The 27,030-nt window shown below is 43.7% G+C and overlaps 4 protein-coding genes and 1 long non-coding RNA gene across 11 annotated transcripts; 2 read left to right on the plus strand and 3 right to left on the minus strand.

Moving 5' to 3' along the window:
- Positions 1 to 3,789: 3,789 nt before the first annotated feature.
- LOC101759208 (ervatamin-C) lies at positions 3,790 to 5,150 on the minus strand. Its single transcript, XM_004986833.3, has 2 exons — positions 4,655 to 5,150; positions 3,790 to 4,556 (listed from the first exon to the last, which is right to left on the minus strand). Exons 1-2 carry the CDS (start codon positions 5,148 to 5,150, stop codon positions 3,976 to 3,978), a joined length of 1,077 nt encoding a protein of 358 aa, XP_004986890.3. The 3' UTR covers positions 3,790 to 3,975.
- A 614-nt stretch (positions 5,151 to 5,764) lies between these two features.
- Positions 5,765 to 9,777, plus strand: LOC101774185 (transmembrane protein 230). The gene is made up of 3 exons (XM_004983916.4): positions 5,765 to 5,899; positions 8,676 to 8,977; positions 9,398 to 9,777. Exons 2-3 carry the CDS (start codon positions 8,704 to 8,706, stop codon positions 9,475 to 9,477), a joined length of 354 nt encoding a protein of 117 aa, XP_004983973.1. The 5' UTR covers positions 5,765 to 5,899; positions 8,676 to 8,703; the 3' UTR covers positions 9,478 to 9,777.
- A 1,696-nt stretch (positions 9,778 to 11,473) lies between these two features.
- Positions 11,474 to 16,116, minus strand: LOC105913625. 6 transcript variants are annotated; one of them, XR_001163060.2, is made up of 7 exons: positions 15,717 to 16,115; positions 15,456 to 15,546; positions 15,269 to 15,328; positions 14,921 to 14,975; positions 12,879 to 13,883; positions 12,711 to 12,772; positions 11,474 to 12,643 (listed from the first exon to the last, which is right to left on the minus strand). It is a non-coding gene; the product is annotated as an uncharacterized LOC105913625 (long non-coding RNA). The 6 variants fall into 6 exon arrangements; XR_002675954.1 differs by having other exon boundaries at positions 15,415 to 15,546; XR_002675952.1 differs by having other exon boundaries at positions 14,921 to 15,328; positions 15,717 to 16,116.
- On the plus strand, positions 11,985 to 15,276 carry LOC101772948. Its single transcript, XM_012842938.3, has 11 exons — positions 11,985 to 12,097; positions 12,273 to 12,651; positions 12,719 to 12,802; positions 12,910 to 13,050; positions 13,127 to 13,414; positions 13,483 to 13,615; positions 13,713 to 13,875; positions 13,965 to 14,093; positions 14,174 to 14,368; positions 14,495 to 14,617; positions 14,928 to 15,276. The coding sequence occupies exons 2-11, from the start codon at positions 12,384 to 12,386 to the stop codon at positions 15,039 to 15,041; spliced, it is 1,638 nt and encodes a 545-aa protein (XP_012698392.1). The 5' UTR covers positions 11,985 to 12,097; positions 12,273 to 12,383; the 3' UTR covers positions 15,042 to 15,276.
- A 946-nt stretch (positions 16,117 to 17,062) lies between the features above and the next one.
- Positions 17,063 to 24,707, minus strand: LOC101774595 (probable WRKY transcription factor 4). 2 transcript variants are annotated; one of them, XM_004983917.4, is made up of 4 exons: positions 24,198 to 24,707; positions 21,396 to 22,120; positions 21,200 to 21,322; positions 17,063 to 17,742 (listed from the first exon to the last, which is right to left on the minus strand). In XM_004983917.4, exons 1-4 carry the CDS (start codon positions 24,567 to 24,569, stop codon positions 17,457 to 17,459), a joined length of 1,506 nt encoding a protein of 501 aa, XP_004983974.3. In that variant the 5' UTR covers positions 24,570 to 24,707; the 3' UTR covers positions 17,063 to 17,456. The 2 variants fall into 2 exon arrangements, with proteins under 2 accessions (XP_004983974.3, XP_012698576.1); XM_012843122.3 differs by lacking the exon at positions 24,198 to 24,707 and adding an exon at positions 23,488 to 24,122.
- Positions 24,708 to 27,030: the final 2,323 nt, after the last annotated feature.

Raw genomic sequence — 27,030 nt, forward strand, 5'->3', positions numbered from 1 at the left:
AACGCAGGCAGGATCACATAAAATCACATGCCCCGGCAGCAGCCACCAACAGCCCGAGCACCGGAGCGCCCGGGAGGCATGTCCTGCTGGATATAGCCATGCTCGTGGGTTTACCACTTCGGCAGGCACCAACTCCTGTGGTAGCACTGGCACGCGTATAGCGAGGTGCGGATGCAAGGCGTGGACTCATCTGCATGTACGCGTGTACGACTGCATGCACACAGTGCGTGTGTCCATGGTCTTGCAGGCAGATCGAGTCACCAGGTCGCAGCTACGCAGCTGTGCAGAAGGCCAACCTTCAATGCTGTGCCTCCTTTCATGCCTGCAAGCCGTTCAATGCACATTTATTTTTTAAAAAAAATGTTCGTTTAAACTTTCTTCAGCTTTCAGCATATAGGTTGAGAGGGACGCGCTCCTCCATGTCGATTTTGCCATCATAGCCTGGAGATCCTGGCGTCTGCACTGCAAGCAATGAAGTAGCCATGTGATTAGAGCCTTGTTTAGTTCCCAATTTGGGAGTGCCAAAGTTGGAAGTTTGCCATAAATGCGCAACTGTAGCATTTCGTTTGTATTTGTGAATTATTGTCCAAACATTGACTAATTAGGCTCAAAAGATTCGTCTCGCAAAGTACAACAAAACTGTGCAATTAGTTTTTGATTTTATCTACATTTAGTACTCCATGCATGTATCGCAAGTTTGATGTGATGGGGAATCTTCTTTTTGCATAGTGTCAAATTTGGGATTTTGGGGGAAACTAAACATGGCCTAGCTTGTGATGAACACGATGGAGAAGCAAGTTCAGGCCTCAGAGACTGTACGTACTGGAGAGAGAGAGACTGTCTAGCGCTGTGTCTGAGCTACATTAGCTGATCTGATCTGCTGCGCCGATAAGAAGCGCTGCACCGGCGACAGGGACGCAGTAAATTTCCGTCTACCCACCGTAAGGCCATGTTTAGTTACTCCCAACTTCCAACTTTGACACTATGCAAAAAGAAGATTCCCCATCACATCAAACTTGCGGTACATGTATGGAGTACTAAATGTAGATGAAATTAAAAAGTAATTGTACAGTTTTGTTGTACTTTACGAGACGAATCTTTTGAGCCTAATTAGTTAATATTTGGACAATAATTCACAAATACAAACGAAACGCTACAGTGTGCTACAGTGCTGTAACAGTAATTTGGCACCTCCCAAATTGGCCAACTAAACAAGGCCAAACTTTGGAGTTGCGGTGCAGGGCCGCCAGCAGGGTAACATGGAGGTTAATGCAAGGCGGACGGGCGGTGCTGGTACAGAAACTAGTAGAGTCTAGGAGCACCAGGGGGTCCAGGGCTACAGTGGCGTGGCTAGTCTCTTTGAGGGAGAGCTTCACGTTTTGGCCCCCGGCGATGTGAAACTTCATCTGCAGGTGTATTCTGCGACCTGAACCGACCTGTGTGCCTACCTCTTTGTACGCAAGCTCAGGTTGCGTGTGCAGTTCAGCTTCACAAGTCAACGCTGCCCTCGCTTTAAATTTCCAAGAGCAGTGTAAAAACGGAAGAGAGGAACTTCTTTTGAACGAAGAGTGAGACTTCAACGTGTTTGGATATTTAATCCCGATTAAAATTCATATCACATCAAATATTCGGAGGCTAATTAGGAGCATTAAATATGAACTAATTATAAAACTAATTACACTAATGGAGGTTAATTCACGAGACGAATCTATTAACCCTAATTAATCCATCATTAGCACATGTTTACTGTAGCATCACATTGTCAAATCATGGACTAATTAGGCTTAATAGATTCGTCTCGCAAATTAGTCTCCATCTGTGCAATTGGTTTTGTAATTAACCTATGTTTAATACTTCTAATTAGTATCTAAATATTTGATGTGATAGGAATTTTAGGAGGTGCTACACTCCTCCTACTCCCTCTTAACCCTAGCACTGCTGACTCATGGACGCCACTGCTTGCTCCTCCGCTGTTGTCGCCCCTCCCGGTGAGAGACCGAGGGTTTAGGGTTTCATTGATGGGTAGCATTGGGTTCTCCAATGTCCCAGTCGAGGCAGCGAGTTTGCTTCCATATTTCTAGAAAAACTCTTCGTGTTTTTCATTTCCATTTCCACAAGAAAAAAAATAATATAATTCACATTTCGAATAGCCATGGATATAGCATTAGAGCCTATTTGGCTTCACTGCTAAAGTTTAGCACCTGTCACATTGGATGTTTGATACTAATTAGGAGTATTAAACATAGACTAATTACAAAACTAATTGCACAAATGGAGTCTAATTCGCGAGATGAATCTATTAAGCCTAATTAGTCCATGATTTGACAATGTGGTGCTACAGTAACCATTTGCTAATGATGGATTAATTAGGCTTAACAATTAGTTTTATAATTAGCTCATGTTTAGTCCTTCTAATTAACATCCGAACATCCGATGTGACACTGCTAAAGTTTAGCACATAATATCCAAACACCCCCTATTTTGCTGAGAGCGCTTCTTGTCTACATGCGAGTAAGTTCTAGATTAGACTAATCCCAGTGCAGGTTTCATAGAGGTTTCATGCACATTAATTAGGTGCCATGTCAGCATTTTTGATGATGTGGCAGTGAGTTAATGAGGAGAGAGGTAAGAGGGGTTTCATCTAGATGAAATCATATATGCACAGTTATCAATACAGTTTGTGTCTTGCATGTAGTGCATATGAAACTACACCATGAAAATTTGCATTGTAGATGTAGTTTCAAACACAATTTCATTTTCATGTTGCTTATGTGACTATCTTTTAGAATATCAAAATGAAAGTCTCCATTAGGATTAGACTTATGACCCCTAAAATCTTCGGATGCCAATAGTGATGGCGGACAAGACGGTGGTAGAATCAATGCGGCCAGAGCCGCCAACCGATGCAGTAGAAGATAATCGGATGGGCTGGGTCCGCGGCTAGGGCGATGAGCTACCTCAACTAGTGGCGGAAGAGTCGAGGTAAGGTGCGGGAGCTGCTGGCCGCAGGTGAAGGAAGGGGAAGGGAGGATGCGGCTGCCGGTGACTACACTGGTAGGTGGCACGATGGGCCGAGTAGCTAGCGGTGGAGGAGCACACCGGCCATTGGAGGGAGGAGAAGAAAATAGGGATGATGGTGTGGACCTGATGGGCCGCAGGGGATATGAAACATTTGATTATGCATCCACAATTAATATTGAATTGGGATGTCAAATGCATCCATAACGAATACTAATAACTCCCTATGATCGAGGAACATGGTAGGAATATAAATAGTTGTTTTGTTTCTAACGTCAAGGAAAAATATCTAATAGAGTATACCAACATAAATATTTAGAATAAATTTGTAGAAAATCCAGATTAAAAATGATCTGCTCAGAAAAAGTGGTGCGGGTAGTTGGCCTCCGTGGTGAGTATACCAACATTTGATTCAGCCAGTTGAATTTTGTGAATGTTTCGGTGAAGAAAACATGTTCCACCGTCTGAATTTCTAAATATTCCACTAAATAAGAATAATGTTCTGCTTAAGAAAAAAATGAAACAGAAATTGGCAAGAAAAAAGAATATGGGCAGTTGAATTTCTCCCACTCTGGAACTGTGGATCGATTCTCCAAGACTTGAGTGAGATGGTGTGAAGGAAGGCCCAATTATGGTTTGGAATCTCCAAACGCTGGGCCTGAAAAAGATAAAGGCCCGACAAGAAAAGCCAACGAGCCCGGAATTTCTTTTTGTGCGAAGGCCCATCATTTACATTAATCATGGTAATTTGGCTTTTTGACCGGCCCCGGCTTTTACATTTACATGGTAGTAGTATAGTATGTATCAAGTGCACCCAAGTGTGTGTATGTGTGGGCGCGCGCGCGCGCGCCCACGTAGTTTTCTTTATTGTGTACTTCATCACAGCGTATACCGCACATAGGCGGCAAAGCTAAACAATACGTAGTCGTATAGTAATGGCGGCACGTCGTTAATATATCAGACGACCGGGTACGCGAGGTCGAGCGCGATGCCGCAGAGCCCCGAGCGGGTGGCGTCGCGGTGCATCCGCAGGTACCCGCGCTCTCCCCAGCTGGTCCCCCACGAGTTCTTGACGAGCCAGTACTTGAGCCCCGTGTTGGCGTCGGCGCCGTAGCCGACGACGGTGATGGCGTGGTTCATCCGCGTGCCGCACTGCCCCGAGAAGACGCCGCCGCTGTAGAACTGGAGGCTGCCGCCCATCTCGATGGCCGCCGCCACGGGCTGCTGCGCCACCGCCTGCTGCAGCTGCGCCTCGCCGGCGGGCACCTGCACGTAGTCGGAGATCTGGGCGGCGCGCTGCGCGGCCTTGTTGCGGCTGCAGTAGTTCCGCCGCGCCTGGTACGGGTAGTTGGCCTCCGTGGTGAGCCCGCCGTTCTCGATCACCCACCGGTACCCGTTCACGAAGTAGCCCAGGTTGCAGCCGCCGTCGTAGGGGTCGCAGTCGATCAGCTCCTGCTCCGACAGCGACACCAGCTTACCCGTCTTGATCTTGGTGATGCTCTCGATCGTCGCCGCCGTCACGAACGCCCAGCAGCTAGCTGCATATATATATATATATAAATATATATATATATATATATAGTTATATAATCAGGCAAATGAATTATTGGAGTCAACATGCATATATACTACGTACAGCACGAGGGGCCCTGGTTCTTGATGGGCGTCACGGCGCCCTTGGACCTCCAGTCGACGCTGGTCGGGCCGTCGACGGCGGAGATGTTGGCCTGCTTCCTGCCGGCGTCGCGGCGGACGCCGCCGCGTCCGGACGGCATGCCCTTCATGGTGTACAGGCCCAGGAACTCCTCCTCGGTGAGGTCGGCGAACTGGTTCTCGCCGAGCGTGTACGTCAGGTTGCCCGCCCGGTTGGTGGCCTCGATGTGTTCCATGTTCCGGCGGTACACCTGGAACCGCCGCTCCCGCTCCTCCGCGGTCGGGTACGAGCGGTTGTACGCGGCCTGCCACCGCAGGAACCGCCCCATCATCAGCTTGTCACCGCCGGCGTCGACTTCGTCATCAACGCCGCCGCCTGCCGCCGCGGCCGCCGCCGAAGAGGCGGCGAGCGATGCGAGGCAGCATGTGAAGAGGATCAGTGCGAAGACCGATGACGTGGCTCCGGACGATGACGCCATGCTCGACGATCGCTTCCTGGTCTCGTGGGGTGTATATTTCGTTTGGCTTCGTGCCTTATGCATGCAGGTTGGCATGTGTTTTTATACTGTGTTAGTACTTAGTAGCTTCTGAATTGAAGTGTGATCTTGTTGGTTGGAGCGAGTATACATGGAGCGAAACGGCCTGTCTTTAGCTACTGTCGAGTCAAGTGGAGCTACGATCTATGGTTAGATGTTGGGAGAGACATATGCATGCGGAATGTGCCTGCTGGTTATGGCACGCAGCACATAATGTAGGAATGGTAACGAGCTACATTTTCTCCCGTGTCAGTGTTGTAGTGCTAAATATGTGCTCTTGCACAAGAATGAGTGTGGATTGTGGTTGGGTGTTCTTGCCGTGCACACTAATATTCCGTACACTCTTATGGCTTGCTTGCCTGCACATCAGCCATTTCATTTTCCACTTTTTTTATTTTTGAAATGTTCTGTTTCTTTAATACTCGAGAGAAATATCATTTTTTTCAGTGCAAGAAACAGAACATTTGGAAAGCTTATGTATCTGGCCCAGTACATCATAAGTCCAATTTGATCCATTGAACGGGTCCAATTTCGAGAGCATTCGGCCCACGGCCTGCTTCAAGGCCTTAGCCGCCCCAGCGAGCGAGACCCGGACTGACCGATCGAACCTCGCGAGCCTCGGCGCCTCCACCTCTCTTCCACCGCCGCCGTCGTCTTCCCCACCTCCGGCCGGGTCAGCGTAACTGCACCGGGTACGTGATCCTCTCCCGCCAACTTCGTCCGCTGTGCGCGCGCACGATGCTAGATCCGTCTCACCTTGGGGGGAGTCGAGAGATGGCCGTGGGGGTTTCTTGGTTTTGGGATCTTTCGATCCTCCGGGTATTAGGGACCGATCGACGCTCAGACATGACAATTTCCGCTGGGTCTAAGCCCGATCACGAGAGCCTGCTACTGTTTTTTTTATTACCCTCCATTTGGAGTCCTTTTCCCTGTCGGTGGCGAGGCCACCCGCAGGCACCTCTAGTCACCGGCCTGTTTATCTCGACAAAATCGGGCCTTCTCTGCCGAGCACGCGCGACTCCAGGCCACTTTTCACTGAGGAGCGTTTCGCCTCCAAGGATTTCTTCTCTTGGAGTCCTGCTACTCGTACTTGTACCTGCACTAGCGTGGAATGGAGATCCATTCGGGTTTAAATTGATTTCTCATTTTTGTTGTTGGCAAAGAAGCAAGCCCTAGTTTGCCTGGATGGATTGTTCTGCATTACTAGATGTTCAAAAACTTAATTTTTGTGGGCAATGCAAGCCCAATCTTCCTAGCGGTGTTGGGTAATCTAATCCCACTCCATCTGTCTTAGTAATAGTTTTGTGATTTCAGACTGAACCCCTATGCTCCCACATTAGGTCCTTCTCTGTGTAGTAATTATTTGGATTATGAAATGTTTTCCCGCATTTCACATTTGTAGTGATGTACTTGTGCCATTTTGAACACCATTGGAACTTAAATCAACCAACTTGTTTTATTCTCGTGGTTGGTTTTCTTCTCATGCAGCTAGCTTACTGCATTTTCGGCAGGTTTCCTTCCCCTTAAAAGATGCACCCCTTCTTTAAAGATTAGCGTTAAATAGTTGGAATGGAAATGCATAGTTTTGAGTGAATTGTGGGATGGCTTCTCGTGCTGGTTGGTGGGTTATACCATGCTTGTTATACAACTAAGTTTTTTTGGGTGAAGCGTGGACTGCTTAATTGCGTATATACTGTAGTATTCATTCAAGCAATATAAATTATGTGCATGTTATTGTCCAATGAACTGTGTATAAGAACAAAAAAATGTTTCAGGCTTTGGTAAGTCTTTATATGAAGTTTCTCCACTATTCTACTGCCTAAGATGAGGACATTAAGTTGGTACTTGTTAATCAGTGTTTGTTCTTGTAATACTCACAAGGATTTGCTATACCAGGGACTAGTCATTGTTTATGATGGAGTTGTGGTGTTTCTCCTTTCTCTTATATGTGTGCTCTGTCCTGGTATGATGATCCTTTGTTTGGGTTCCCATATTATTGTATACCTTATATATTTCTCAGCAGAAAATCTGAACTTTCTTGCAGCCTTGATAAACTTTCATCTTTTATTAGCTGTGGATGAATGAAGTTTCGTGTTTTAACTTGTCTCATATGCTTCAACCTGAGATGGGCTTTTTTTTTCCATACGTCTGTCCAGTCTAGGTTCTGTTAAAATAGTAGCAACTAGCAAAAACTAGAAATATGTTTGCTTTGCTGTGGTAACTCCTCCTTTCTGGTCCCACGATTGATACCCCTGGCCGTAACAGCATCCCTTCTGGCCATCTCCTGCCAGAGCCTCCTCAGTCCTCACTAGACTCGTGCAGTGCATTTCCATCCAGAAAATGTGGTGATCCCTTAAGGCTTTGCAGTGCATCAACAAGTTGAGATTTCTTGTTATAAACTTCTAACTAATACAGATCTGTACTTAATATGTTTTTTTTAATATTGTCATGTTTCTGGATGGAACATAAGTTATAGCTGTGGTCTTGGTCCTGGAGGGATAACTTCTTCCTTGTTGCAAGAGGCAACGCCGTATTTCTGTATAAAGTGTGGTCCAATCATGAAGGATTAAAAAGTAGTAGAAACTAGTTGTAGGTTGCTAACCATCTTGGATGGCAAGCTTTTGCCAGTCATAGGGAGTGAGCTACTGTTTGCTAGGGTCCAACGTCTGTATAGCATGCTAAATGATAGTTACACTTTTGGAACTTTGACCAATGTATATTGCGGCACGTATTGTTTGTTGACCATAACTAATGCAAGGTTCATTTTTTGTTCTTTTTCTGCTTGTCTTGATTTGCTTTGCTTTCTTATGGCAAGCATTGCTTATTGATGCCTGGTCATGTTTTATTCTATTCTTTCTGTTTCTCTTTTGTTTATGAATGTTCATCTATGACAAATATGGCAAGCATAGCACATTTTTTATCTTGGTGTGATAGTTTGAGGTACTTGGCATAGGACACCGCAGCATGTGAAATAAGATTCAATTATGTTGCCTTTGCGCGATAGTCTTCTGTTCGGGCTATTGATCAATTCAAAGCAGAAAAGGCTTGAACTGAGCTTTCCAAAAAAGTTACGAGTGAAGCACAAACGAATATATGCTGCAAGTATCTTACACTGCGCATTTTCTTTAGCCTAAGATGGGTGCCCAAGGTTATACATCTACAGCAAAGTAGGGTACTATCTCTTGCCAAAGATAAGCATGTGTTACAGCACTAGTGCACTTAGAAACATGTATCTATTATGCACAGAAGTAGAAGTCTGACCAACACAAGCATACCAGCTGACTAGGCAATGCAGGAAAAAACAATTTATTTGACCATTTGGTCTAAACCAAAGTGCTTCCAATGTGGATGGATGATATGAAAATTTCTTGCTAACAGCTTTGTATGTATGATATGGTGCACACAAACTTTCATAATTCGATCATAGGGTATTTTTGGTTTTCTCATTTTTGAATTCATATTTTGCAGGAAACGTTTCCTGTGCAGATACTGAAGTATGGCGTCGAGACGCAATGTTCGTTACTCACCTCTTCCTGTAGAGGAAGGGGACGACAACAATCTTACTAAAGAAGATGTTGATCTTCGGTTCACTTACACACCAAAATCCTACAGGAGGATCCCCTGGAAGTCAATAGCCTTGGCATTGTTCCTCCTCCTCCTAGGAAGTTCACTTCTCTTCCTTTCATACTTCATATTCAGTGGTCACATGGAGGGTGATAGTTCTCAGGCATATGGTCTCTTGTTCCTGGGTTTCCTTGCCTTCCTTCCTGGTATGCTAATTTAAAATACTGAAGGCTTATTATGCATTTATTTTCTCAACATGGTCGAATATTTTCCTTTTTGTTTATTCTGTTATTCACTCTTTAGAAGTACCTCTTAGTGTAGTTATTTTCTTTGTTTTATCTCATTACTTTAGAGAGAAATTTATTGCCCTACACAAGCCATGCTAAAGGCACTGCACATTGTTCTATAACCGTTGCTGATACTGATAGTGGGACTCCTATGGTACTTGGCAGAAACTAGGAAATCAGTAGGCTTCATGGTCAACTGGTACTGCAATTGCTATTGTAGAAAAGGAATCTGGTTACACTTTTTTTTTTTTGCATCTCCATTTGCAGTAGCTGAAAAGTACGTGATTTTGCTACGATTGTGGAAACCGGAACATTTACATGGTTTTTGCATAATTTCAGGCTTTTACGAGACTCGAGTTGCTTACTATTCGTGGCGAGGAGCACCGGGGTACACCTTTGCATCAATACCAGATTATTAGCCTCTCAGTTCTCGCCACCGTTGGTGCAGTAAAGATAATGAACAGCAAGCGAACAGCCTGAAACTTCAACCGCCAACCAATTTTTGCGATAAAACATTGAGCATGTAGATGTAGTGATTCTGCTCATTATTGTGTTAATAGGGATTATATTACTTTCATCGGCAAGTACAAGGATAATCCAAGGATAATCCGTATGTGTTATTGTAAACAGCAAAAGTCGATTTTGCACTTGCTTGATATTTTGCTATATGTAGATTGCTTTGACAGCTACCTCAGGAATATGTTCCACAAATCACTGCATATCTGATGCGTCAGTGGCATTTGGGGCTTTGATTTGTTATTACTTTTTACTCGCTGGTGAAGATAGGCGTACACGTAATCCCTCTGATTTTAAATACACCACGTTTATTAGGACAATGGGTATCTACGTGCAAGTGAGAAATAAAAGACAGTAATTGTACTTTTCATGGGATGGAAGAAGTATACGGTTACGAGCGACGTGACACCGATAACACGGCACACCTTCCTCGTTCGAAGATCGGGATGCGAGCGAGGATGATACCAAACAAGGAAAAACGCTATAAATGGGTGTTGCTAATTTACAGGCGGTGGGCGCATGGGTTATTTCCTGCGGGGCTGCTGCTATCCAGCCTCTTCTACGCAAGAGAAGGGGCCCCTTGCTCCCCCCTCCCACACCCCCGAAGCTACCTCCCCTCACCGGCCGGCGGCTCAACGTCGACCGTGCGAAAGGGAGAGGCGTGGGGCCCGCACACCATCAACCTCGCTAGAGATGCTTGCACGCGCCATTCTTTTTACTTAGAGCCTTAGAGGTTTGTCATCTTTCTCTTTCACTCTAAATCGTGTTTTGTTTTTGTTTTCACCGAGTATGTTCTGTTACTTCATTTGGGTTGTGAAAATTGGCATCGTGTTACTTGAATGCTTGTTTCCCCTTATTGAAATGCTATTAGATTATGCACTTGACTCTAAAGAAAATATGTACTACGCCTTAAAAAAATTGTTCCCATCAATCTTATATGCTCAACCAAGAAAGTAAGTTTCTGGACTAACATTTACAGGTTAAGGAAAAGAAAAAAAAAGATTCCTTTCACGTTGCAATGTACTACTTGTATGTTTTAGCTCTCCCGCCTATGGGCTAATTTGCATATTAGTAACGCACAGTTTTTTTTACAAAGGAACCAAAAAAACACAATGACCTAATGATAAACACAACCGCTCTTCTAGGGGGACAGAGAAAAGATAAAGATAGCGTCTGTTCATGCATGTGTGTGAGTGCCCATGGGTCAGCGTTGGGCCAACCATACCGACATAATTAGAGACAAAAATCATATGCCGTGCATGTGCACATAATTACAATAATAAACAAGGATCTACGTTCGTTAGGAGCGAGGGAAGTTCGTAGGTTATTACCTCCATCCCAACATGGTCTAACAACCACTCAGTTTTCTACTCATTTCTACCGACGACTAATATTTTTCATCATATTTCTGTTCTTATTAAAACCCAAGATAACAGTAACTAAGAGTTTTCCTGAACAGGGTTTACAATTTCGTTTTCAGTTTTTTTTCAGTCACTGCCAAAATTACCAAAATTCGTGAAATTTTCAGTGAAATTTTGCCGAAATTTTTTTAGAATCTTCACCAAATTATAAGATTTTTAAACTTTTTGAATCTAAACAAATGGTTAGCATGATTTATGACTATACAACTATTGAGTTGATGAATATGCAACACCAACAATAGAAAATATGAGTCTAGAGTACTATATTTACAATAAAGTATATGCATAAGTGTCATAGTGAATTTCGCGATTTTCCTTCAGTCACCACTGAAATTACTTCGGAAATTTTAGTGAAATTTCGCCGAAATTAGGAACCCTGTTCCTAAATACATTCTCTTTGCACCCAGATGCTGTTTTCCTGAATAGATGAATAATTCCTCCCAAAACAAAGTGAGCACTTGCAAAAAACAAAAACAAAGACGAAATATGTTTTACTCTCCATAACCAAAAAACAAAGAAAGAAAACCCAACACCAACAATTATTCTTGAATGCACGTAGTGTTCCAAGAATTTATTCCTCTATTATTCCCTAACTCATTTGCCAAACATATAATTCATTTGTTCAGATATCAATTCTTTCCAGCTCATAGCTGGTTGTCCGACTGATGATTCTCGAACATTTGCTTCTCTTTAACCTTGAAAATCTTTCAAGAAATGCAGATACCCCTGCAAACGCGGCATCCATCTGATCATTGCATAAATCCGAAACCCCTACTGACAGTACAAGGCAATCTGCTTGAACATATTTCTGTTCAACTGCAAGATCTTTCTTCATTATGCAAACTGAACAAGAACCTTCCCTGAAGGTCAACCTGGCCTAATTATTTGTCCAGGAATAGTTGATATAATTCGTCGTGTAGAATAATGCTTATAATGCAAAATGCCAACCTACCACCGAGCACACATGCTCTAAAAATTAGTCCATCAATCATGAGACTGCAACATTATATAGCAGAACGGCTGCAGGTTTCTCCAAACCTCGCCCTCTCTTTCCAAGTCTCTTGCTTTTTGGAAACCATCTGTGTTTCCTGGATTCACTCTGGTAGTTCTCCATTCTGTTTATCCAGTTTCTTGTTACATTCCCCTCCCATTTTGCCTGTCTAGTTGAGAATACTCGGTCTTTGGTGCCATAGAAACCACTCCACTCCCACCGCCTATATGCGAATCTTTAGAACCCTGCTTAAACATGCATCAAACTAATCTTCTTTTGATTGCAGGTTAGACCTTCATCTCTACCTTCACAGTGTTTACAATCAGTGAAGGTGAATTACCTTAAAGATTACTGAAGATACAAGAAACAGAAAACATAAACACAAGTATCCATCACCATGGGTTCCTGTACTTCCAAGGCTGCCCTAGAGCATAGGAGGCCAGCGAGGTATTACACCAGAGGACGAAGAGTCCGCAGCCGATCCCGATCCATCATGCCAGAGGCACCCCAGTCACAACAGTTGAGCGATTCCAGAGGACGCATGACCGGCTTCTCGGTGAGTGAGATTGTCCATGTCGAGACGGCGAACCGTGGCAAGTCAGAGCATTCCAAGACATTCCACCTCACGCAGATGCAGTGGCACCACAGCCAGAGGGACTGTAAAGGTAAAAGTTCATTTGAGCTGATAAGTACGGAGCAACCGATCAACCAGATTTTCTCATACCGTTGTAGGTTGCAGCAACGAAGATGCCTGGTTTGACTCTGTCAGCATTCTTGAAGATGATTCTGATGACGAATTCAAGAGTGTGAATGGAGGTAAGAACATTATAAACTTAACAAATAGGAACTAGGAATGGCCATTGTGTGAATTGATGTCTCAGGGAGGCTTAACTGCAATGCTGAAGGTTTGAATTCTCCTGCAGATAGTTCAGACGAAGATGAGGACCAGATGAAGCAATATGAGAGTGCTTCCCGTTTTGCTGACGCACTCTCTCGTATTGGAGAGATATGCCGTGGTGTGCCCATGACATTATCTGTTGAACAGTACCTGAAAAGAGATAACGGTATGAATAATTGCACCTCAAAGGAATAAGCTTTGCAAATATTCAACATCTACAGCTTTATCTGATATTCTTGCAGTGAAAAGTGATGATCATGGATGTAGGAGCCAAAGCATGTCCGTGTGTGCCACAAAGTGCTTACCAACCTCCTTCAGCTTCCAGGGCTTGAAGGATAAAAATGATACAGATGATGATAACAAGGAGAGCCCCACCCCATCCCGCTTACAGAAGCTGCTGCACTCTATCAGCTTCAATGACAGGATGCAGCAGTTGACTGGTGGAAGCCCAGCAAAAAAAAAGTCAACAGTCATCCGGCTCTCATACAAGACAACAGCATGCGATGGCTGTGAAGACAGCAGCGAATTGGGTAAGTCCAGTGTCTGTTTCGGTTTGACACCCCGCTCAATCTAGCTAATGTTCAAAATCTCACTGTAGGTAAATCTAAGAAATATGTTGTCCGTCCAAAGGTAGGGCAAACAATCCCATGTGGAGGAGAGAAACCGACAACAGGATGTTGGTCACGGATTGATCCATCCCTCTTCAAGTTGAGGAGCGAGACCTTCCTAAAGTATGATGAGAAACTAAGAAATAATGCTGTCAAATAAGTTTATCTATAAGCATGAAATGAGCTGTACAAACCGAACATCTGATTTCAATCTTTTCAGAGATAAGAAGAAATGTGCAGCTCCAAATTATGCTGCTTATTATCCAATAGGAGTGGACTTGTTTGCCTGCCCCAAGAAGGTTCATCACATTGCTCAGCACATTGAACTTCCACAGATCAGAACACACCCCAAGCTCCCGTCACTCTTGATTGTGAACATCCAGGTATCCCCCTGCATATTGCATGGAAATCGGTATAGCTTGATTATCATGTGATTCTAACATTACAAGCTTTCTTTTTGTTTCAATTACAGATGCCTACTTATCCTGCTTCTATGTTCCTCGGTGACAGCGACGGAGAAGGCTTTAGCCTGGTCTTGTACTTCAGGATATCCGAATACTATGACAAAGAGGTTTCGGAACATTTCAAGGATTCTATCATGGTTAGCCTTTTCCAATTCACAATCCATACTTCCCAAACAGAAGTATTTTCTGGAAGCTAACAGAATCTTTCTATCAACAGAGATTTTTTGAGAATGAATCTGAGAAGGTAAAAGGGTTCACATCAGAATCTACCATCATGTACAGAGATCGATTGAAAATCATGGCTGGATTGGTTAACCCAGATGACCTCCAGTTGGGTTCCACGGAGAGGAAGCTGGTCCAAGCATACAATGAGAAGCCAGTCCTTTCACGGCCCCAACATAATTTCTACGAGGTAAAGAGATGTCCTTGTTTGAATTGTAAAGTAACACACTCAATGTTGTTAGGTGGTAATCAGATTGTAAAGGTACGTGGCATTCTGAGAAACCACCAGTTAATGTTTCATCTCTTACGTCACCAGGGAGAGAATTACTTTGAGGTAGACCTTGATATACACCGGTTCAGCTACATCGCTAGGAAGGGACTGGACTCATTTAGGGAACGCCTAAAGAATGGCATCCTCGATTTGGGTTTGACAATTCAGGTAAGTTTCCCTTTAGATTCTCCACCAAATATGTATCTATCAATCTTCTTCAGCTTCTTCTACTTATTTGCGGACAACTTATGTCCTTAAGTGTTTCTTTGGGTGTGAGCCAAATTTCAGATTCGTCAAATGCTGTTTAACTTGTTAATCATAGGGTTCGCCATTGTTTTGCATATGCAATTTCCACAAAAAAGTACATCATAAGCATGAATAACTAACACATAAGTATGAATAACTAACATGGCAGTTTATCTGGAAGTGCGCTTGATACTGAATCCATCTTAATTGTAATTAATTTATTACCTTGCAGGCCCAGAAGCAAGAGGAGCTCCCTGAGCAGGTCCTCTGCTGCGTTAGGCTGAACAAGATTGAATTTGTTAACCATGGGCAAGTTCCAACAATAGTCACAGTTGATGAAAAGTGACACATTTGATCATAGCGATTGCATGTGCGAGCTGTTGGAAGGCTAGACCCATTCCAATTGGTAAGGAGAGATGAGAAACAGGAAAAAAACTGATGACCACACATCTTAGTTTCTGCTTAAAGTGCTGGCCCTTCTGTCAGCTTTTAAGCATGGAAGTTTTCCTGTAACCGTAATAATGTATACACAAGCCAATACGACCCGCTTCAGGTGTTGGTCATGATTCTAACCTTTTCCACCCGAGTTGCCGTTTACAACATGTCACTTTCAGACGCAGATAAACATTAAACCTGACAAGATTAAATGGCCATCAGACCGACATGAACATTCCATGACAAGATGCTGAGTTGCTGACAGAAATCATGAATAGTCAAACCTAGTTTCTAATATATATTTCTGAGCCACTTGCGTGCTTACACTCCGAGCAGATTGTATGCAGTGAAACCATGGAGGTCAACCAGCCATAGCTTTCAGCCTCCAAGAAATTGGCGGACGAATTTATCGTCATCTGCATGAATGTGTATAAGTTAGCCAGCGCTGCAATTCGCAATCACATCGCTATATATTGCAGCATGGCCATCATACCATGCTTGAGAGTATCCAGGTGAGAGAATGTGCAGAACATTGAGCAGCACTGAGAGTACAGAATCAGAATGGCAAAAGCGAAGGGGGGCGTACCTCATCCTATTCACGGACCAGCAGCCTCCGCAACCCACCAGTGCAGACTAGCTAGTGCCCCGCGGGAGCCATCAATCACGAACACACCTGCATGTTCCCCTCGGAGCGGCGGACCGCGCCGTGCCCGTGCTCTTGACAAACGGGCGGGGGGAGCGAATGCGCGGACGGACCTACGGCCCAGGGAGGCGTGCAGCAGACCATGAGAGTAGAGGGCGCCGCCGCCGCATGAGGGCGCTGGCAGACGTGTGTGTCCGGGTCGGTGATGGCTGGCGAGGCGGAGGCCGCTGCCCCGGGGAGGCATTTTGTCGAACGAGTAATGAGCGGAGGGAGGGCCGCGCCGGGCGAAAGGCTAGCATGACGATTGAGATGTCTGTGAAGATGCGGACTGCCTGCACCAGGACGTCAAAAGGAAAGGGATAGAAATTTTCTCGCTAAAACTTTTTTGCGCAGCAGGCTCCCACGGGAACGAAAACGAAGCGCGTCATTCCGGATTGTTTAGTTTCCAAATTGTGAGTGGCAAAGTTTGCATTTTATCATAAATGCGCAACTGTAGTATTTCGTTTGTATTTGTGAATTATTGTCTAAATATTAACTAATTAGCCTCAAAAGATTCGTCTCGCAAAGTATAACAAAACTATGCAATTAGTTTTTGATTTCGTCTACATTTAGATGTGATGGGGAATCTTCTTTTTGCATAGTACCAAAGTTAGGAAAAAGAGGAACTAAACAAGAGGGCTCACTCTGAGCCAGCGCCGTGCGAAAGGCTAGCATGATTGCAATGTTTTAGTTTAAATGAGAAATAAAATACTCAAACACCTCAAATTTTTAGAAAAAAATCTTAGATCTATTTTGGGACAACGGATCAGAAAATAACTAGCGCTCATGAAACAAGACCTACAAGTGACAAATAAAAGATGCAGAAAATCTATAAAATGAAAAAAATTCTGGTCCGGGCAAACGTCTTCAAGGCAATATCTAGATGTCCATAGCCATTGCAAAGGATGAAAAGCATTATTTTTATTTTATGACAGGGTATGTATGGATTTCTTTAAAATTTTATAAAGCATTATTTTTATATTTATTTAATCTTTTATTTGAAGCTTGTAAAACTGATCACCAGTACATTAGGGTAGCCCACCACTTGTCACATGAAAGTTACTCTATGAGAATTACTCTCTCTATGTGTGTGCAAAAGTTATATATCTAGAAAAGTCAAAATGAATAGTAATTTGGGACAGAGGGAGTATAATACAAGACCTATCCTAAAATACTCTCATACAATCAACACCATCGACTAATTCGTGATTGGATACATGGAAAATAGGAAGGGAGGTCACAGGCCCACGTCAACCAATCATCAGCAACTATAACTTTATATATCCTGTCGAAATAACACTTACAGGGGCCAGGATAGAGTCGTGTATCTACAAATCATCTCAGTTAAGACTTTAAAAGTTCCAAATCGAGAATATACAATTGGCTCGTGAAAGCTGTCATCTACTATAGTTCTCCATGGGTAAGACTAATGGCATTTACAACCAATGGGATAACAACATAACACAGTGCTGCAAAACAGGAAGTGCAAGCTCTTGGAAGTGCATAAACAAAAGGATCTCGCTCTTCGCTAAAACCATGGAGGACTTACAATGCCAATTCGCTCCAGCACAGTGCGTGAGGCAGCACACCTGGGAAGTGAACGGAGAGAACAGAATAATTCAGGCTGCTAGAAACTACAAAACTCTATGTTATTTCATTTTCCTCTTTTAGTAGCATAGAAGAAGCCGATGACATGTCTGCTCTTTTGCGACTACTGGATGCTGAATTCTGGCCCTTGTGTGGTAAGCTGCTGGAGGATGACGCGTTAGCGTTAGCAGCAGCAGCAGCAGCATGGCTGCTGTTCCTGGCTGCTGGCACATCATGGCTGTGCTTCCCTTCGTATGTCGTTATAACAGCCTTTGGGTCTTGTGATGACCTTTCGATATGCTTCTTCACGTCACACCCTTGGTACGTGCATTTGTAGTAACTCCTGCATCAAGCAGAATAGATATCTCAAGTGTAAATAGAATTCAAATTGATACTCCAGGTAAGTTGGAAAAAATGCATTATCAAACAAAATCGATAACTAAATAGATAAAAAAGCTGGCCTTAATAATCATTTTCAGTTGTTCGCTGTCATTGGTCAAGCCATACCTTTCGATTGTTTCGTTGTTATTGTTAACTAGTACATGAGTAAACAAGTATAAACAAATCAGGCTTTATGGCCGTATGTCTACCACATCACCACTATTTTGGTCTAATAGTCACAAAACCTCATACTTGTTTTATTTTGTTATTTGTCCAAAATTTAGCATATCCCTGGTGATGAATTTGAACATGAAATTTTATCTTTTAGAGTAGTCAGAGAAGTACATTAACTGCCTAATAAATATTCTTATCAGAACTGTTTATACTGGTTTAATACACATACTTAAAGTTTGTACATAGGAGCACCAAATGGGGATCAGTGCTTGTTAAGATGGCTAAAATCAACACTTTGAGTAGGTCACTAAGTACATAAACCTAGTTTATCTGGTCCCTGTTCAATAAAAGTTTATCAGGTCCCACTTACACCAAGGGAGTACAATACAAGAAGAGAAACTTCCATGTTATCTTTGATATGAGAATAGGCAACTGGACATGCAACAATTCACCAAATGCTTTCAGAATTAACTAACTTAACCAGGAATCATGTTAGATGGCTGAATAGAATTTTGCTGCAGGACATTGTTACTTTGTGGCGTTTACTTTAGGACAGTGTAACAGCAGAAATTTGCCAGGGACGCTATCTTTTTGGGTGTATTTGCTGCAGGACACAGTTCAGCAAATGGTAATTTGCCATAGGACACTGAATTGTGTCCTGAAGCAAAAGCACCCAAAAAGACAATGTCCCCTGGCAAATTTCCAATATAACAGTGTCTTTGGGAAAATGGCGCAAAATATTTCTCGAAAACGCAAGAGAGCTGCCATCATAAGTATTAGGGAAAGCCAAGAAAGGCCTGTACACGATTCCCTGAGGGCAAAATGATAAAATGGCGCAAAATAACATGTCCTGCGGAAAAGTTTTGTAAGAATAGCACTTAAGAATAAAACTTGGTAGTATGTGACATCAATTCCTATGTAGGCAGCATCAGCGGGGCCACATCAAAGAAAGGTTCTACCTTGTCACTTAATAACCGGTGGCTTTTGCTTCTTCACTCTTATTTCTAAAAGGTTCACAAATCTCAAAGCAATGGTAGTTACACTAACTGGCAATTTCAATAGAAATATGTTATTTTAAATAAAAGAAGCATACATTTTGAAAAGTATTTATTTAAGGTGGATTTTGTAACACCAAGTTTATGTTGTCATCTACATAATCCTGCATGCATTGATGACCAAAGCTAAAACTTTTTCATAATGTGGATCCTAAAACGACATATGTGGATCAGAGGGACTAAAACCTATCAAAATTCCACATTTAATTTCTAAAGTATCACACAACACCAAAGAACATGGGATACATGGAGATCGTGGCGGAGTGCAAGTGCTACCATGAGGTTTTCCAGCAATAGTGATATTGCATATTACTTTCCAGGGTTATTGAGCTTAAGTTTCAAAAGATGCGGACTTGATCCAACAATGTGCCACACCCTAAGAGCTCGCACCATAGACCAGTGAGGTACATGTTTTGGTTTTGCTGGAGTAACAAATGATACTCACTACTTAAACAATAGGTAGATCAACAATTCAACATCATAAAAGGCTGATATACATTTCATATCTTGTGGGTCATATTGAAAGTGCATTTGGCCCCCTAAGTGGGTTTTGGTGTTGATGACATGCATAATTAAGGAACTAATGAATTTATCGAGAAATTGACAGGTTTAAGTCTTAAGAAATGAAAAAATGCAAGAAAGGATCCCAATTTGTTTGAAGGACGGTGTTGAAGCATAAAGGAAAATCTTTTTATACCTTCTATTTTTGAATTTGAGTATAGGAACACCGTACTATAAAGAGGGACGCGGATGGATAGCTTGAAGATGTCAAAGTGCTTATTTGAGATGCTAACCGCCTATGAGAGACACCACTCACACAAATTTAGTTTCTCACAGTTTCTGTGAGTGTCGGAAGTTCCAACATGGGGTTGGAAGTTCCGACGCCTGCCGGAAGTTTTCAAAAACTTTCTGGCAGGGGGTGCTCAGCGGATTTAATTGAATACTATCGGAAATTCTGGTCCTGTGTCGGAAGTTCCGATAATAGGTCTCGGAAGTTCCTAGTAACTTCCGGCAGGGGATGCTCGGCTATTTTATTTGAACTGTGTCGGAAGTTCCGACAATCACTTAACAGAACAGCAACGGCTAGTTTTTGGGACTCGGGTATTTATAACCCCTCAGCCCCCCTTCATTTGTTGCTGACCTAACCCGAGACAAACACCTCCTAGAGCATTCAATACTCCTCCCCACTCCCTCCTTGAGCTAAATCTTTGAGAGTTTTGAGCTAGGACTTGGGTGAGAGAAGGATTTGAGGTGTGTGACTCTAGCTTTGAGTGTGAGGTCAACCAAGTTCATCTCAAGAGCACTTGAAGCATCTTCGGTCTTCGATTCGCGTTTGTTACTCTTGAAGCTTGTTTCTAGATGGTTTGGCGTCGCCCGTTTGAGCGCCTTCTCGTTGTGGTGCGCTCGGGAAGTTTGTATTGCCCATCCTCTTGGAGGATTCATAGTGAGTGACTCAATCCTCCTTTGTGGTTGATTGAGAGAGGTAAAGGGTTAGTGAGGACCTGGCTCTTTGTGAGCTCCTCAACAGAGACGTAGCTTCCTTTGTGGGAGTGAACTTCGGTAAACAATTCCTTTGTCTCGTGTACTTATTGTGTTCTTCAAGTTCTTGTTGACCTAGAACTTGATTTGTGTCGATCTACAATCTTGTGAAGTTTCTATCATAAAGATCACCTGCAGTAGTCTCTATACTTCATTGCTGAACTTTTGATTCAAAATAGTTTCTGCTGGAACTTGTTTTATTTTGAATTTCGTAGAGTACCTTTTACTCTGTCGGAAGTTCCGCCCCTGTACCAGAAGTTCCGACCGCGTCGGAAGTTTCGGCACAGTGTCGGAAGTTCCGACACATTTCACCGCTGCGAAGAATTTTCAGGTTTTAAAGATCGAGCCTATTCACCCCCCCCCCCCCCTCTAGGCATCACACAATCCTTTCACGTATACAGGAGTTGTTCAATACACCAACTACAGTACACATTAAACCTACTGACTAACAAAGCTCATAATACCTCGAGATGTTCTATTTTTTCAAGAAGAGGCAACTCCTTATACATAATAGCTAGTACCACTTGATAAATGCTGTTATTCAGAGTTATTCCAATTAAACGTGTTGTTTCCAGAGGTACATGCACAAATACAGCAGAGTGGATGCATTCAAAGAAGATGGGAGAACAAGTCAAAATGCCAAGGGGTTACCTCGGGTGTGGATTCCCTTTTACTACTTTCTGTCCATACTTGCGCCATCGGTAACCATCATCTAAAAGATCAACCTCACTAGTTGTTTGCACAATTATCCTTCGAGCTGGAGTCGGCACATGTCTGCCCAATAAAACTAGCAATTATATACCGAAGCTTGAAAAAATAGAAAAAAAATGTCTATTATAGAAACTACCTTCTGTTTGCATTTGCACGACCAGCATCTCCATTACCTACCCTCTGTTCATCATCTGCCTCTTCCTCACTATCACTTGAGCCCGACAATTGTTCATCTCCTTCTCTCCTCCTTGACACTGAAGGCCCTGCTAAGCCATCATTTGACCCCCCATGTTTTCCAGAGTGATCTTGAGAGCCTGGTTCTGATCTAGTTGAAGCATCTTCATTCTCATGGAAATCATCTGCTTCATTTAGTAGACCACCACCATCTTTGGACCTCCTTTTCGGTGGACGCTGGTGGTTGTGCTGACCTCTATAAATTATTTGAGTGATGTGTCCTTCTCCTGAGCGCTCCACTTTTTTCTTAACTGGACAACTCGCATGGGTACATTTGTAGTAACTCCTTGGATACTCCCCACCCTTAACCGCCTTCTGGCCATACTTCCGCCAGTTGTATCCATCGTCAGCAGGTTTATCAAAAGTGGGTGCAGAATTCTGGAGTCCTTGTGAAACCTCATTAGGTTCAATGTTGTTGTTACCAGTATGTGACGGCAGAGTTGATATCTCCTGCGTTGATGTCACATTGGCAGGGTTGACATGCTGTAATTTCACATTGGCAGCTGGTTTTGTTGTCGATGAAAAAGGGATCGAGTAATCTGAGTTATTGATCATATTGTACTGAGAGTGGACTGCTTGTGCTGTTACTTGTGCCAAGGCTTGCTGATGGGACATCTCAAAACTCCCCTGCAGGAAAAAAAAGAAGAGTAATACTTATAATCCAAAACATAAACATCTAATAGTTAGCACAATAAAACAGAGAAACAGACACACAAAAATAGTTGAGCAGATCCAAATGACACAAATAACATGGAAATGTATGAGACACAACAGATTATACCAATTTTCCTTTTTCCCACTCCTGTTAAACTGTAAGTTAGCAAAAGCGGCAGCTCGAGATTGAGATTTCACATCTGTAACAAAGTACTTACTGCAGTTGTAAATGTCATGCTATATTGTAATGGCAACTAACAAATGGAATTATCTGCTCTAATTATGACATAGCGTTTCTTCAAGATTGTTAAAGTGATAAAGTCCCCAGTTGCAACATTATACAAACCTTGAAAACTGATATACTCTAAAATTTCATTCATATTAGCAAACAAAACTATTAGTCATCCATTGTGTTTGCTTTCACTACTCTAAAATACATACATATAATGATGTTGTGGCAGCACAAAATGAATGTACGTAGAGCATTGGAGTTGTAGACACCTTCAGTTCCATGCACAAAATGTCTTTTTTCCTTCAAGTCCAATAACAGTTCTTTGGGAAGGAAAAATTGGAGTGTGCAAAACACATTTCCAATTTGGATTTCCTATATCCTAAATACTGCATGTTTTAAATGCAGTATGTACTGAGCAACACAAGTTTATGTTTGTTACAGTATGCAAAACCAGAATTGCACTACAATTTGGTATACCCCATTGGCCCAGAGCCCCAGACTAAGAAGCCTGCTCTTTTGTCAATTTGATTCTAAAAGTTGGATTTAAGTACAATTAGTTTGGCCTCATAAGTAGTAAAGGAAAAGGATGTTGGCTGCATAAGCAGGTTTGATAGTGCCAATAACATTTGACAATCTGCATTCCATTTCCTGCTTTTATGGACTAACTTGAAGCATATACATCTAAATATCTAATACCTTACAATGTTTCTTCTGTGAATCAATTATAGAAACTTAAAAACATATTTTTCAATCAAGTGCCACAGATTGAGAGCTGCGTATTGTAATTTTATTTGTTTTGATATATGGATGATCCACTTAAAAAGCCACATAATCACCTTTTTCCACTTTAGTTCAGAAGGTGACCATTCGCTCACCACAAATGACACCATTTATCACATCACAGAAGACAGAACCTAGTATGCAAAAATTCATAAAGCTATTTCTGTAATTGAATCCTAAGTTGGTGAGGCACCCGCGTCTTTTAGTTGACTTGTTATCTGAAACAATGTTAGAATGCTATAACCTGATTGTGCACAAGCAACTCACATCATGAACTATGCATACATGGAGGAGCAGGCAAACATGACTAATCAACGTAACCAATTACCATTCTAGCCTCATCACTGCAAACTAATGAAGAAAAAGTATGGAGTCCTGTTTCCCAAAGTGCACCTGAATGAGACGTCATAATTTTAATGTTAATCAGAGTAACTGATGCTGCACGTGAGGAAAGAACAGGACTTTTCCCCCAACATTAACACCATCAGCAACAGAAGTATCTCAGCATAATCCCAACAAACAAATTGCTAAAGTCCAGGGCGACCCTTGACAACAAGCCTCACATCTGGTACAGCAGCCTACAGCAATCCAAAGTACTCGACAGGACCACGAGATGGCACGAGGGCCTGTTCAGCTGAACTTATAAGCTGGCTGAAAAGCTGAAACGACTGATTTGTTGTGAGAGAAAAATATTGTTCGATGGCTGATAAGCCAGCTGAACAAGGTGAAGCGAACAGGCCAGCGATCGTGCTTTGACCTTTCCACGCTGCACGCAGATCTTCCGGTGCGGGTCCAAGGCAGGCACCGTCACACTGTATTACCCTCACGAATACGTAATACCCTCCCGAATCCGTAACACTATTAGGAAGCAGTAATAGGAGTAGCATATTCCCTGCGAATTTAATTAAGTACTACTAGTACTCCTCATAACGCACCAGCCAAAAACCCAAGCACGACTGGATATGCGAGCGAGCAAGGTAGCAAAGCAATGGTGAGTGAGAGGTACTTTGGGTTACTAGCGGGAGGGTCAGGGAATACCGTCGGGGAGAAGAGGCCCGGCGAGCCGAGGAGCGCGGTGGGGCTGAGCCCCGGCGGCACGGAGAACGGGGACGGCGGCGTGGGGACGGCCGCGGCGGCGGCGGCGGCCGGCGAGCCTATGGCGCCGACGAGGAGCTGGGTGAAGGAGCCGTGGAAGGCCGGGGAGGGCGCGTCCGGGAAGAGCGCGGCGGCGAGGGTGAGCGGGCCGGGGCTTGTCTCGGCGGCGCCGGCCGAGGAGGAGGAGCCGCCGGCGCCGGCGAAGAGGGACTCGACGGCGGAGCGCGGGGGCAGCGCGAGCGTGGGCCGCGGCGGGCGGCGCGCAGCCCCGTCGCCCGCGGCGGGGGCGGAGGCGGAGGCCTCGTGGGCCGCCATGGGGGGAGGAAGGAAGGGGGAGGGGAGCAGCCGTGCTCTCGGGGAGCGCTTCCTTTTCTGGGGAGCTAGCTGGCTGCGGCTGCGGGCTGCCCGAGTGCGAGTGGGGGCGTGGGGGAGGCCGGCCGGAGGGGGAACCCGGCCGTATCGCCCTCTGCTCTCGGGAGCGCGGTGAAAAGGGAGTGGGAGGCCGCGTTGACCCGCGGGGCCCCCCGCCTCCACCCGGAATGGAAACAGGGGGTTTGCAAGCATTCACCGCGCGGCACGGGGGTAAACTGGTAAAGCCGTGGAGGTAAAATAACCAGCAGGCCGGCAGCTGGTGGGTGGCCGCGGCCGGCCGGCTGCCTGCCGCCGGTTTGTCTCTCTCGCGTCCGCTCTGGCGCTCTGCCCCGGCCGCGCCCGTGGTACCTGCACCTACCTTCTTGGGCTGTGTTTTTGTTGCTTGCTCAAGAGTCGAGACTGAAGTTTTAAAAAAAAAAAAGAGTCAAGACTGAAGCGCTTTGGCTATTGGCCGCGTGCCCTGGCGCGTCTTGACACGTTTTTACCATCTCAAACTCCTTAACCTCCTTTATCAAAAAAAAAAAACTCCTTAACCTTGATGGATTCTATAGGTATATACGGCCTAATTAACCACGTGCGGAGTGTAACACCACATAAATTTGTGCGTCGCCTTGAAAGAGGTGAACTCGTCTTCTGCCAGTGTACTACGTGTCACCTCCGAGAGTGTGGATGTGGATGCAAGTGACAGGAACCTCAGCAACACGTTGTGGGGTGAAAAGGGTAGAGGGATGCACGTCGATATCAGGACCACGTCGGCTCGCTCTTATAGCTTGTACATGTCATCAATTGTACTGTGTGGTGCGGAGAGGTGGGATGGAGACGAAGAGCTAACTCTGCACGATGAGATTGTCTCAAGGCATGTTTATCAATTTTTTGCTGTGGTAATCTGACATTTTAACTTTTCCCATCATGTTTTATTTGGTTTGCACCCTCATTAGATTGCTAGAGAAGTCGACTTTTATAGTACCCATTATTTGAGTTGACGAGTGAGGCATAGAACCATATAAGAGCTAGTAGAGGAACAGTAATACTTAAGTAAGTATAAGGTTGTTCCATAACGAGCCGACTTATCGATACTCTCCCTCGGCGTGCTTCCTTAAGAAAGCAACCTAACATGTACTCCCTCTATTCTAAATTATAAGTCGTTCCAAGAATCTTGAAGAGTTAAAATATCTCAAGTTTGACCAAAATTATAGAGAAAATTATAAAGATTTATGACATCAAATAGGTATACTATGAAAATATAATTGATGAAGAATCTAATGACACTTAGTTGACACCATAAATGTTATTATATTATCATATAAATTTGGTCAAACTTGAGATACTTTGACTCTCCAAGATTCTTGGAATGACTTATAATTTGGGATGGACATTGAGCGATATTTATGGGTTAGGTCATATGGCTAGCTAGTGGGGGTAACAACGGCCAAATACATTTGCATCATCTTCTTAAGGGCTATAAATGCACCCCTCAAAGAACTAAATTAATATTAATGCAGTCACAAGATAGAAAATGATTTGCTTGGGCGTGCAAAATTGTCATATTGCGTAAACCGGTGAAAAAATGAGCCGTGTCGCCGTGCCTACTTCAGATTGCACTTTAGAACTTTTTGGCGTTATCTTTACAAACATTCGCATTATTAGACACATAGAAAGATGACATCTAAGTTTTCATCTTGTTAGCGAGTGGAATAGCAAAATGTCAGATAACAATTCTCTTGGGTACCAACTAACTCTATCTTGCTCAATACTCCATTATTATGATCAAATGTGAACCCTCCTTGCAGCGCGAGTCGTGTTGTCCTTGAATGAAAATGAGTGCTCTCCTAAGCTCGGATACAGTGCGACATCGAGCTCGACTACCCGTTCTCCTCTCGCGTACGTGTTCCTCTTTTCATCCTCTCACTCTAGATGTACAGTACGTATACACATGCGGTCCGGTCCCCAGGAGAAGGTGGGCCGGCCATCCTCCATTTTGTACATACTTGTGTAAACGAGGGCAGCAGGCGCAGGCCGCGCGCGCAGCAGCGTCATGCACACGTACGACTCCATTTTTTTTCTACGCTACACAGCGCGACGTATCCATTGACCTTTTGCGTGCAGCTACGGATACGCTGGGACGTACATGCTACGTACAACATGAGTTATGTAAAAGATACTTCGATACTGTAGCTACATGCATCAACATGATGGGCAGCTGGCCCTGTTTGATCCACCCGGATCCTGAGATTCAGCTTTAACAATACATCTCAGCTTTAACAATACACCCTAAGTTATCGTGAAATCCCATACAAGCTCGTCCCGAGTCCCAACTTCTGTCGACTTATGAGACAATCATCCTCCAAACGTGACCTCCGTGTTTAATAATCCACAATATATATACTCCCTTCATTTCAAATTA

This window comes from Setaria italica, chromosome IX, assembly GCF_000263155.2.
Source record: "Setaria italica strain Yugu1 chromosome IX, Setaria_italica_v2.0, whole genome shotgun sequence".
NCBI classification, from domain to species: domain Eukaryota; kingdom Viridiplantae; phylum Streptophyta; class Magnoliopsida; order Poales; family Poaceae; genus Setaria; species Setaria italica.

Bases quoted from the DNA above. Each gene is read 5' to 3' on its own strand.
- LOC101759208 (XM_004986833.3), bottom strand. From the start codon at position 5,150: ATGGCGTCATCGTCCGGAGCCACGTCATCGGTCTTCGCACTGATCCTC. The intron at 4,557-4,654 runs GTACGTAGTATA...ATATATATGCAG, and splicing joins GAACCAGGGCCCCTCGTGCT to CTAGCTGCTGGGCGTTCGTG.
- LOC101774185 (XM_004983916.4), top strand. From the start codon at position 8,704: ATGGCGTCGAGACGCAATGTTCGTTACTCACCTCTTCCTGTAGAGGAA. The intron at 8,978-9,397 runs GTATGCTAATTT...GCATAATTTCAG, and splicing joins TTTCCTTGCCTTCCTTCCTG to GCTTTTACGAGACTCGAGTT.
- LOC101772948 (XM_012842938.3), top strand. From the start codon at position 12,384: ATGGGTTCCTGTACTTCCAAGGCTGCCCTAGAGCATAGGAGGCCAGCG. The intron at 13,051-13,126 runs GTATGAATAATT...ATATTCTTGCAG, and splicing joins GTACCTGAAAAGAGATAACG to TGAAAAGTGATGATCATGGA. The intron at 13,616-13,712 runs GTATGATGAGAA...CAATCTTTTCAG, and splicing joins AGGAGCGAGACCTTCCTAAA to AGATAAGAAGAAATGTGCAG.
- LOC101774595 (XM_004983917.4), bottom strand. From the start codon at position 24,569: ATGGCGGCCCACGAGGCCTCCGCCTCCGCCCCCGCCGCGGGCGACGGG. The intron at 22,121-24,197 runs GTATTCCCTGAC...TTTTTCCTGCAG, and splicing joins CGGGCCTCTTCTCCCCGACG to GGGAGTTTTGAGATGTCCCA. The intron at 21,323-21,395 runs GTAGTTTCTATA...TTTATTGGGCAG, and splicing joins CGTGCAAATGCAAACAGAAG to ACATGTGCCGACTCCAGCTC.